Genomic DNA, 12111 nt, shown 5'->3' with positions numbered 1-12111 from the left:
CCTTAAGGATCACCCTGCAGAGCCTCACCACATATGATAACATGAAGCCAGACCTGAGAGGATGTCTGTTTTAAAAAGCTTAGCGTTTTTTTTTTATGTATAGTGTTAAAAACATCAAGGAAAAAATAAAAACGCTGATACATATCAAATTTACTAACCCCAGTGTTATCCAATATTTATTCTTCAGTCAAAAAGAAATGTTTTTTTCTCCATATAGTGGACTTCAATGGGGATCAATTGGTTGAAGGTCCAAATTGCAGTTTCAATGCAGCTCCAAAGAGCTCTACATGATTTTTTGCGCTTATGTGACTTCACATAATCCCATTGGAAAGATCACGTGTGGTTAGTTCTTTATTTGTGTATTTTAGTTCATAAAGGTAAAGTAGGTCGAAAAACTTATTTTCTCCTCCAACTTCAAAATCGACCAAAATCACGGTTTTACCTTTTTTTGTAAAGGCCGTTTGACTTTCTTTGCACGTTTGCTTTGTAAAGACTGGGTCGGTACTTCCACCTACGTCATGCGTGACCTTTATAAAGTGACTTTGTTGCGCATGAAGTCCTGGACAAAGAGCTAGTGCAAGACGACCATTTATGGTTAAAAAGTATATACATTTATTTTATTTTTTTTTAGAAAATGACCGATCGTTTCACTTTATAAGACCCCTATTCCTCGGTTGGGATCATGTAGAGCTCTTTGAAGCTGTATTGAAACTGCAGTTTGGACCTTCACCCCGTTGATCCCCATTGAAGTCCACTATATGGAGGAAAATCCTGGAAAGTTTTTCTCAAAAACCTTCATTTATTTTCGACTGAAGAAAGAAAGACGTTTTTAGCTTTTACTCAAATTGTTTGGCTTTTCAATAGGTTCTTACCCAACTATGAAAAGGTCCAAAACCTGACTGTCTAAAAGTGCAAATCATACCTGTAGCAGTTGTATTAACTAGTATTGCTTGTTTTTCAGGGCAACAAAGGAAAGACAGGTGTTATCATTGCTGCCTACATGCATTACAGCAAGATATCAGCAGGGTAAGTTCAGCCATTCTACATGAAGAACATACAGTTCTTGAAACTTCTGAAATAAGAAATTGTATTGTGATTGGTAGATGTAATATACAGTTAAAGTCGAAAGTTTACATACACCTTGCAGAATCTGCAAAATGTTAATGATTTTACTAAAATAAGAGGGATCATACCAAAATGCATGTTATTTTTTATTTATTTTATTTACTGTACTACTGACCTGAATACGATATTTGGCCACACTTTATATTATGTGGCCTTAACTATTATGTACTTGCATAAAAAATAAGTACAATATACTTAATGTGGTCATGTTGCATTGCAAAACACTTTTGCTTCTATTAAGGTTGGATATGGGTAAGGTTAGGGACAGGTTTGGTGGTATGGGTAGGTTTAAGGTTGGGTTAGGGTGTAAGGGATGGGTCAACAGTGGTAATTACAGAAATTAATTACAAATGTAATTACATATAGTTTAAAAAAAGTACAATGTAAAAACATGTATGTACACAATAAGTACATTGTACCAAATTATTAATTAAAATGTAAGTACATAGTAGTTAAGGCCACCTAATGTAAAGTTGGACCAGATATTTCACATAAAAGACGTTTACATGTAGTTCACAAGAGAAAATAATAGTTGAATTTATAAAAATTACCCTGTTCAAAAGTTTACATACACTTGATTCTTAATACTGTGCTGTTACTTAAATGATCCACAGCTGTGTTTTTTTTTTTTTTTTTTTTTGTTTAGTAATAGTTGTTCATGAGTCCCTTGTTTGTCCTGAACAGTTAAACTGCCTGCTGTTGAAATCCTTCACGTCCCACAAACTCTTTGGTTTTTCAGCATTTTTGTACATTTAAACCCTTTTCAGCAATGACTGTATGATTTTGAGATCCATCTTTTCACACTGAGGACAACTAAGGGACTATTACAAAAGGTTATAACGCTCACTGATGCTTTAGAAGGAAAGAAAACCTAATTTGTAAATGTGAATTGTGAAATAATTTGAAGAGTTTGGTGGCTGTTAGTCTATGTCAGTTAGCTTAATTAAGAGACAAATGTTTGAATTCTTCTCGTCTTTTAACAAACATGTGTCTTTTTCTTTTATGTCTTCAACTTGTTTGGACACACAGGGCAGATCAGGCCCTCAGCACATTGGCCATGAGAAAATTTTGTGAAGATAAAGTCTCGTCTTCTCTCCAACCCTCTCAGAACAGGTACCTCTTTCTTGATTTTTGTCTTTATTTGATATTTACTGATCTTTTTTCCATTGTTAACCCTGCTATCTCTGCAGGTATATCTATTATTTTGGAGGTCTGCTCTCAGGGGCCATCAAAATGAACAGCAGTCCACTGTTCCTCCATCAAGTCCTCATTCCCACCATCCCCAACTTCCAGGAAGATGGAGGTGAGTGAAGGTTTTCATGACATCATTCCCTGACTTAATTCATACATAAGCCCTCGATGAGGTCACTGAGGTAATATGTGTCTGTGTAAGCACATTAAACAAAACCTCCTTCACATTCACACAATTGCAAAGTTTGTTTTTAATCCTTTGCACTGGAGAAGAGAGAGACACAGGGAGTTTGCCAATTACGCCTCCATATCTCACTTTTTTCCTCACTCTCTTGACAGGTTTCTTCCCTTTCCTGAAGATCTATCAGTCCATGCAGCTTGTCTACACTTCGGGCATATAGTGAGTGAGGATCTATTGGAGACATTCACATAATTTAAAGCATAATTAGAGGTGTTGTTTGTTAGGACAGGCATCAGTATTATTGAGTTTTTAACCCTTCATTTGCTATCTATGTATCTTTTTTTATAGTGATCTGCAGGGCTCTGGGAGCAGACGGCTGATTGTTACTATTGAGCCTGCACTGCTGCTGAAAGGAGACATCATGGTATGTGTGGCTGTTTTTATCTGACCCTGATATATTACAACTGTCAAAAGCATAGGCACTTCCATCACTTTAATCTCTTTCTTTTGCTCTCTGTCATTTTTATGGTCTCTTTTTCTGTCTTTCCTGTAGGTAAAGTGTTATCACAGACGGGTTCAAGCTGCCGAGAGGGACTCTGTGTTTCGACTGCAGTTTCATACGTGCACCATTCATGGAGCTCAGCTCTGGTTCGGCAAAGGGGAACTGGATGAAGCTTGTTCAGGTACAGTCTTAGTGAAACAAGCCAAGAATCATATGCCAAGCTCGTATATTTTTGCAATAAAACCAGAGCCGTCTATCCAACTCTGACCGCCTTGAGCTGAAATGGCCTTGGGATATCAGCTGAGCTTGTTTTTTTACGATGTGCTTTTTTATTTCGGTGGTCTGTGTTCTTTTAGCTGTGCCGTAAATTATCACCCTCGTTCCCATTGGGTAACACCTGCGCACCGCAGCTGCGTAATTGAGATGAGATACAGACTTTCACGTGATAATGGATTCTCTATGGGCTTACATGCGAGCATGAGAGGCGACTTCAATTGCTTGTAAAACTCTGGGAAAAAATCCTAGATATTAATCATCGTTATAATCAAAAACATGTTTATAAAGTGTGCAATATGGAGAGGATATTATATACAAAGCCCATTATTAATGACAAATATTATTAGCTGGAAAGGGTCTTTGTGCTCTAATGATTAACATTCTCAGTTCCCACTGTTTCCTGTAGATGACAGATTTCCCTCTGATGCCACAGTGGAGTTTGTGTTTTCATCCGGGCCTGAGAAAATCAAAGGTAACATTAAAACCCTAATCAAACTGCAGATTAAGTTCTTGCTAACTGTCTAATTGCAGTTTTAGGGAGCATGAAATTGTTTGACAAACACAATATTCTTTCCTGAGCTGACGCACAGCTTTTTCCAGAAGGGTGCTATCATACCATGTGGTCTTTAACTGTGTGATAATGCAGATGTGTGTGTATTTGGTTTAGGGAGGGTGAGCCAGAGGAATGATCCAGCTGTCAGCGTGGACTATAACACAAATGATCCGGTGGTGCGCTGGGACTCTTACGAAAACTTCAATCAGAGGCATCAGGACAGCCTAGAGGGTACAACTATTCACTCATACAAGCACATACTGGTGTTTATGAAAGCCTTCAGAGGGAACATACTGTGTTATTTTAAACAGGACTTGCCTGTTTTATTTGGAAATAAAAGAGGTTGATATTACATAGACATATACTTTAAAATGTTTACACGGTCTAGCTTGAAACTAAGCTGCAATAACAAAATTCAGAAATCACAAATGGTCAGGTTTATACGTTAACACCTTGGTAAAAGTGTTTAATTACTCATTCCACTTTCACCAAGCAGTGTAGGATTAATAGTAGTCAAGCGTCACATGTTGTTTAAAGCATTCATGAACTGAGAAATTAAAATTCCCTTGATATTTTGACATATAAGAGGTCACAGGTTGTGGAATGTGCCACTTTATGATGTAATAGTGTGGCTAAATATCACCTCTGCAGAAGATCATCAATGTCTGCTTGTACATCACTGCCTAGTCCCATTCACCAAACTGTGCATGTAGTAGGTAAATAACGAGAGAGGCAAATGCACGTCTACGTAGAAATCAAACGATAAAGATGGCTCCAACAAAACAATGCTGTACAGTGCCAAGTTGTGGAAAAACACACTCTTTGTATTGTCTTCCTATTGAAGTATTGAGTAGATGAACTTTACTTTTAATGAAGATCCAGACTGCATCAGTAACTTGTTCAAAAACTTGGTTCACTTCTTTTTACCGTGGATTTGTTTACAAACAAGGCACAATTTGATGCAGGATTTTCAGAAAGATTGAAATTAAAATAGTGTGAGTAACTGTTTTTATTACGTGGTCGCTATTGCTTTGTCCCGAATATTTATGCATTTTAACTTAAATCACAACAGAGTTCATGTATGAAAAACTTGAAAACTGTTAGCCAATCAAAGCAGTGGGCATTTACTTTGGAGTCTACAATCCGTCATGCCTATCTAAACAGAGTGTTCCGATGAGGGGGGTCAAAAGGGAGAGAAAATAGCCTATTACCTCCAAAGTATGACGTATTTTGATGTCAAAATCTTGATAACATTATAAGTACCTCAGAGAACAGTATTAAAAAAAACAAAGGCCAAGAACTTTGTCATTTAATTAGACATTTTTTTGAGTTTTCACCATTACGCTGAAGTTACTTTTTCAAAATACATAACGTATTATGTCCTCTACTGCTGTAAAAAAAAAAAAAAAAAAACTCTAATGTCGTAATATATGTAATATGTAACAGGAAAGGAATGTGTGAAACTAAATTATGACTGTATTTGCTGCAAGCCTTGACTAATATCTTAGTGGACTTCAGGGAAAAATAAAAGTGCAGAATGTGGACCTCTAAATTCTTCCTTGCACTACACATTGTTGCTGTTGTTATTTTAAACATCTCTCATACACCCCTCCAGATATTGCGCACACACGTGGGCCTCTAGATGGCAGCCTGTATGCACAGGTAAAAAAGCGCCGTGCTGCAGGATCCACCTCCCTGCCGTCCAGCAATGGCAGCCCTGAGAGGAACTCTGAGGAACGTCCAAGTCAGCTACTGTCCGTTAGCACTGATTCTGGACACTCATCTGTCCCACCTGACCGCCTCGATGAACCGCCTCGGCAGGCCCCGCCTACTCAGCAAGAGAGGGAAGATCTTGAGCGCCTGTTGGGTGGGATTGAAGGGGATGGAGGAAGGGATCGTGACCGAGAGACGGCCATTTTGGATGACGGTGATTCCTTGCCTCCTGAAAGGACTGGGTCGATGAGGTTAGGCCGTTCATGCTCATGTCGGGTGGGCTACCGATCCCAGCGCTGTGTTGAGCCTGGATGCGATGGACTCCACCACTTATCCAATGGGTACTGCCTTGATCATCCCACCACCACTAATGGACACACAGGGGCTCCTTCTGCAGGGATGCCATCTGTCATAGGACTTTGCCAACACCACAGTGCCCATCCTCACCAATCCTTGCCACCACCAGATCTGCTCTGGGACCGCCAACAAGGTCCCCAGCACTACCTTCATCGCACCTGCTCAGAGGGACCATCACGTCACCTTTTTCCATATCCATCCCAAGAGATCAGTCCCCATCCACATAGTCTGTCTCCCCGACTGCTCTGTAGGACAGATGAGTACATTCCGTACCCCCACCATCACCACAATCATCCACACCACCCAAAACCTGGTGGCCCCTACCACGATGTCATGATGATAGATGGCCTGGTGACACCCGGCTGCCCGTGTCGGGACTGCTGCCTACGGCGAGAAGATTTCCACACAGTCCGTTTGGACAGAGAGGAGGGAATACACTGGGAGAGGGAGGCAGAGATTCACCGGGAGCCTAGTTTAAGACGGGGCAGAGAGGCTGATATGCAAAGAGGGGCAGAGATATGGGACCGGGAGGCAGGGCTAAGAAGGGGCAGAGAAATGTCTCTGCACTGGGACAGAGACCGAGAAGCAGAACTACAGTGGGAGAGAGAACGAGAGGCAGAATACTGGCACAGACGGGCTACCGTAGCCCCCTATGGGCCTCACAGTCATGAATTACCAGCATTTAACTTTGATCCACTTCCTGCAGGCCATCCTGCGTACCCCGAACCCTCCCGGTCCCACTCTCACGCCCATCTGGATCTCAAATACAGCAGCAGTTCCAGTGGATACCAGACGCCGCACCAGACATGCCCCTGCTCCCCCTACCAACCTTCACCCTCAGAGAGTCGTGGATATGCCTCAGGTTACCAGTCTGAGTCCACGTCCCCTCTTCCACCTCCCTCCGCCTCCTGCCCTGGTTCGGTGCACCATGCCAGCGGACCTACAGATAACCAAACAGACTCCCACCCTCAGCAGTACACCTCTCATACAAATACAGGTGAGAAATGACTTGACAGATACAATTGAAGTCTTTTATTACAGTGTACCGTGTAAGCTTTCACAAAAAGCATTTGTTTTGATCATCTTGCTATTCCTATCAGATTGCCCTGGTGCAGATAGCATAGGCTGGCGTAGTCACATTACCCATGGTTCCCTGCGGCGGACACATCGAGATCCACATGCCCCATGTTCAACACCCTCTGATATTTCAGGACCTCCAACACCAGTCCACACAAGCAGTCCTTTGCGAACCCAGGAGAGGTAATCAGCAATTATGAGTAAATATGGGGTTACTCCTGCAGAGTTTAGCTCCAACTCTAATCCAACACACCTAAACCACTTGACCACCTGAACCTGAAGATCCAACTATTAAAACACAGCTGAACCAGCTAAATAAGGTGTTCAGGGTTACTTAAAAAAACAGCAGGTGTAGTTGAAGCACAGTTGGAACAGAGTTCTGCAGTCAGGTAGACCCCCAGGAGCACAGTTGGCTAATCCTACACTAGATGAAAATGTTATCTGCTGACTTGTTTTTATATTGTGTTAAATTCCTTTTCCTTTTTCAGTCCTAGCCTGAGTGTCCGTGAATATGACTCAAGAGAGGTGAACAGTGAAAGCAGTTCGGCCCACTCCCACAACAGGACACACCCACCTGCCCTACAGTCCAACAATACCAGTCCGGGGTCTCGGCAAACTGTACTTTCTTCCAGTCAAGAGATTCCTGAGATACACCCCTTTCCTGCCGCACCCACCACTGCCCAACAACTCTCTGCCCATTCCTCGCCAACGACATCTCCCACCCCACAAATCCCAGCAGAATACTCCACCCCTTTAAATTCTCCATCAGAATCCACCAAGCCACAGACAAACAGCTCTCCTACTGCTGCTACAGTGCCACCCACAGGGGAAATGGCACCACATTCAACTGAGACTGTTAAACCAGCACGCTCACCAGATCCCTCTTCTCCCATCCCGTCCGAGTCCATCCCAGCTCATTCGCATAGCAATGGAGTATCACCATCTCCTGAACCAGACACCCCTTCTGCTTCTTTAGCCCCTGTATCCCCTCAACCGCCCAATGGCGAACAGGAGAGCTCTTCTTCCCCTGAACCCCCAGTGCCTGGATTCGCAACGTTGGGCAGGAAGTTGATGTTAGGCTCTGAGACCTCACTTCCCACAGGACACAGTATAGATGGCAGCCCCAGCTCCACTCCCACCTTTCCCATCTCTCCAGCCTGCTGCACCCCACCTCCTCCACCAGGCTCCTATCCAGGGTACCCAGCCACCTCCGTCTCACAGCCTCCTCTTCCTGAGAAACGCCGTCCAACCGGCCTGCCAGGATCTCCCAATGGGAGGTCTGGAACATTGAGGGCATCTTTGAGTCATCAGCCCTCTGGGCAACACCACGTTACATTCTCACCTTCAGTGGGAGAGCTTACCGTGCCCACTGGACAGGGAGAAGTTGGTTTGGAGGGTGAGATGGGCAGCCGTGTCAGTGTGAAATTTGTGCAGGACAGCTCTCGATTTTGGTATAAACCTGGCATCTCTAGAGAGCAAGGTGAGAAAACCACTGTTGTCTTTTACTTTGACTATATAAAACTACATGCAGTTTAGAGATGCCTTCATAGCCAGCAGCCAATTATGGCTGGGTAAAGATGCAGAATAATGACCAGAGGTGGCTTTCTTTTGAGTTGCCTTAAATATATACCCAAATGAAATAAAATTGAATCTAAATTTAATTGAATCAGCAAGTGTCTATCAATACCCAGCGTTATTGCTGATTACTAAAGATCTTTGCGTAAACAGTTTTGCTCAATCAAATGCAGCCATGACTTATTTTTGGTCCTTGTACTTTTCATAACCCATAGTATGAGCAAGACTAATAGTGATGCTTATTTCTGTGCTGTAGTGTTTTTGCACATGCTGCAACAGATTGTTGTTCCATATGCTTGGATCTATTTTTTAAATAGCGATGTCTCATTAAACTGTCCTGTCTCTGTTCAACAGCTATTGCAGCACTGAAGGAAAGAGAGCCAGGGGCCTTCCTCATCCGAGACAGTAACTCTTTCCAGGGGGCCTACGGTCTGGCCCTGAAAGTTGCCAGCCCACCCCTCAATGTCAATAACCATAGCAGCAAAGGTACGCCACATCTGCAGGCATTTCCTCGCACAAACATTTATCTTGCCTCAGTGTTGGTCCCAAAGCACTCTGTCTGCACAGGAAACACACAACTGCACCTGAAGTACTCTAGCAGAGCTAAACATCACAAGAATTTAGAGCTGTAGCTGAAGTGTGTCATTTCTGGACCAAACGAAAATAATGACGATTGTCTCCAAAAACTCTCCTTGTATTTGACTGGACAAACAGATAGTCCTGTCCCAAATTCACAACGCTTGGTTTTTTAGCAAAATGCAAAAATGAAAAAATTAAGATATTTTTGATGAAATTCGAGAGCTTTCTGACTCTGCATAAACAGCAACGGAACTGCTACGTTCAAGGCCAAGGAAGGTAATAAGGACATTGTTAAATTAGTCCATGTGACATCATGGGTAAACCTTAATTTTATGAAGCTATGAGAATAGTTTTTGTGCACAAAAAAAACAACAAAAAAAACAACTCTATTCAACGATTTCTTTTCTTAGCTAACATTGCGTAACATTACGGTTGAACCACTGATATCACATGGACTTTTAACGTTGTCCTTACTACCTTTTTGGGTCTTTAATGTCATAGTTGTGTTGCTGTCTATGCAGGGTCAGAAAGCTTTCGGATTTCATCAATAATATCTTAATTTGTTTTCTGAAGATGGACAAAGGTCTTACGGCTTTGGAACGACATGAGGGTTAGTAATTAATGACAGAATTTTCATTTTCGGGTGAACAATCCCTTTAATGGTGGACCAGTTGCACTGTTTATTTTTGTACAATTCAACTAAACATTTATTTGAGAAAGCATTGAGAACTGATTTGAAAATGTTTTGAATGACTTTTGCCTTTAAACAGTGATGTATGTTTATCTAAATGGCCATTAATCACTGAAGTGCAATATTTCAAAAAGTTGTCACGAATGGGCATACAACCAATATTAGATATCATTTCCTGTCTTTTAGCAGGAGACCCGCTGGAACAGCTGGTTCGACACTTCCTGATTGAGACGGGGCCTCGAGGAGTGAAGATTAAGGGCTGTCAAAATGAGCCCTACTTTGGTGAGCAGTTCAGGAATCCTCTGTAAATCTCCACGGGTTGGCTCGCCAAAAACCGATTAAGCTTAGTCCTTAGGTTTAAATTAGAGATTTAAGGGATAATTCAACCAGAAATTATAATTCTGTTATTATTTACCTGTCTGACTGTTTATTATGAAGATGTTAGACAGAAAGTTCTTGAGGTCCTAAACCTCATCTGGAAGTTTATAGAACAGCCAAGGTGTAGGAAAGTTAAGCTCAGGTTAGTGTGAAAATGAGTTTGTGCTTTCCTGAGATATCTGAAGGGGGGATCAGTTTTCTCAATGCATGCAAGGTATTCAGACAGCAATACTGTCCAATCTCCATGATATCTCTGTCATGTACTCTAGCAGAGCGCTGAATATGCCAAATAGTTCAGAATGCTGCTTAATAGAGAGCAAACATACAACCTTAAGTTGTAGAAGTAGAGATAAAGCTCGTATCTTTGATGTAATGTTTGTTTTTCTGTATTAGAAAGCCAAAAACATTCTTTTATGCCTGTGATTAGTTGCCGCCTGGCTTCGTTCTGGCTTTTGCAATCAGTTTTAAAGGTAAATAATGTTGAAGTGTTATGAAAGCTAAGGATTGAGGTCCTCTGTGTGTGTTTTGTCATTGGTAGGGAGTCTTTCAGCACTGGTGTATCAGCATTCCATTACACCTATCTCTCTGCCCTGTGCCCTCCGCATCCCAGAGAAAGGTAAACATAACAGCACACGTCAACACGCCACGCTGAGATATCACTGAATGATGAAAGCACAGACACAACATACACTCATTTTGAGGTTGGAGTTTATGAGGAGTTGCAAGACAAGAAGTGAATGCTTTAAAAGATCAAATAAGCCATGGAAAGTATTTTTCCATGGCTTATTTGACACAACAACACAGTATTTTCCGGAGTACGATAGATCCTTACTATATGTGACCGTGGTCCACAAAACCTTGTGTCTTAAGTAGCACAGGTATATTTGTAGCAATAGCCAAAAATACATTGTATGGGTAAAAATGGTCGATTTTTCTTTTATGCCAAAAATCATTAGGATATTAAGTAAAGATCATGTTCCATGAAGATATTTTGGACATTTCCAACAGTAAATATATCTAAACTTAATTAGAAGTATGCATTGCTGAGAACTTCATTTGGACAACTTGGATTGGATTTTCTCAGTATTTAGTATTATTTTGCACCCTCAGATTCCAGATTTTCAATTAGTTGTATCTCGGCCAAATAGTGTCATACCCTAACAAACCATACATGTATAAATCTGACAGGTTTTGTGGTCCAGGGTCACATATATTGAACAAAACCTTAGATTTTTTTGTAACGTGTGTTATTCTTTCTTTAATTTTATGATTTTACTTCTTTGCGACTGTATTTAACTACACTTTGCCATATAAATCAATAAGCGCTTTGACAATTCAAAGTTATATTGTGACTGATTCATCAAAAGAACCACTCATAACAATCATTTTTGTGAATCAGACAACACTGGTTGGACTGTATGTTCATTTTTGCGTGCGGCCTGCAAAGACAATGTTGTTGATAGATAGAAGTTATAGATAATATACAAAATGTCTTCTATTTTCTGTCTTATTTATTGTCTATTGTCATTTGCAGCGCCAGCTCTTTTTATTCAATTCATTCTCACAGCTCAACTAAAAAAATATTTATTTTGGCATGGAGTTGTATATATACAGTTGAAGTCAACATTTTACATGCACCTTGCAGAATCTGCAAAATGTTAATTATTTTACCAAAACTGCCCACTGTTTTTAAGAAAAACCCTTCTTAAAAAACCTTCAGGTCACACAAATTCTTTGTTTTTTTTAGATTTTTTGTATTTTAACCCTTTCCAACAATGACTGTATGTATTTGAGATCCATTTTTTCACACCGAGGACAACTGAGGGACTCATATGCAACTATTACAGAAGGTTCAGACACTCACTGGTGCTCCAGAAGGACATACAGTGCATTGAAATGAAAGCTTTTGAACA

General features: G+C 41.0%; 1 protein-coding gene across 1 annotated transcript in view; it reads left to right on the top strand.

Annotated features, from left to right (window-relative positions):
- tns2a (tensin 2a) overlaps positions 1-12111 on the top strand; it is a 48574-nt gene that overhangs the window by 31780 nt on the left and 4683 nt on the right. The window contains exons 9-22 of the mRNA XM_073823630.1: positions 962-1026; positions 2155-2238; positions 2316-2428; positions 2656-2716; positions 2846-2921; positions 3051-3180; positions 3682-3747; positions 3943-4059; positions 5444-6895; positions 6999-7158; positions 7464-8455; positions 8905-9036; positions 10007-10102; positions 10737-10814. Of these exons, the coding sequence (XP_073679731.1) occupies positions 962-1026; positions 2155-2238; positions 2316-2428; positions 2656-2716; positions 2846-2921; positions 3051-3180; positions 3682-3747; positions 3943-4059; positions 5444-6895; positions 6999-7158; positions 7464-8455; positions 8905-9036; positions 10007-10102; positions 10737-10814 (3622 nt within the window). The remainder of the gene's footprint in view (positions 1-961; positions 1027-2154; positions 2239-2315; positions 2429-2655; positions 2717-2845; positions 2922-3050; positions 3181-3681; positions 3748-3942; positions 4060-5443; positions 6896-6998; positions 7159-7463; positions 8456-8904; positions 9037-10006; positions 10103-10736; positions 10815-12111) is intronic.

This window comes from Garra rufa, chromosome 18 (assembly GCF_049309525.1).
Source record: "Garra rufa chromosome 18, GarRuf1.0, whole genome shotgun sequence".
Lineage (NCBI taxonomy): Eukaryota > Metazoa > Chordata > Actinopteri > Cypriniformes > Cyprinidae > Garra > Garra rufa.
This window is presented reverse-complemented; position numbering and strand designations above follow the sequence as displayed.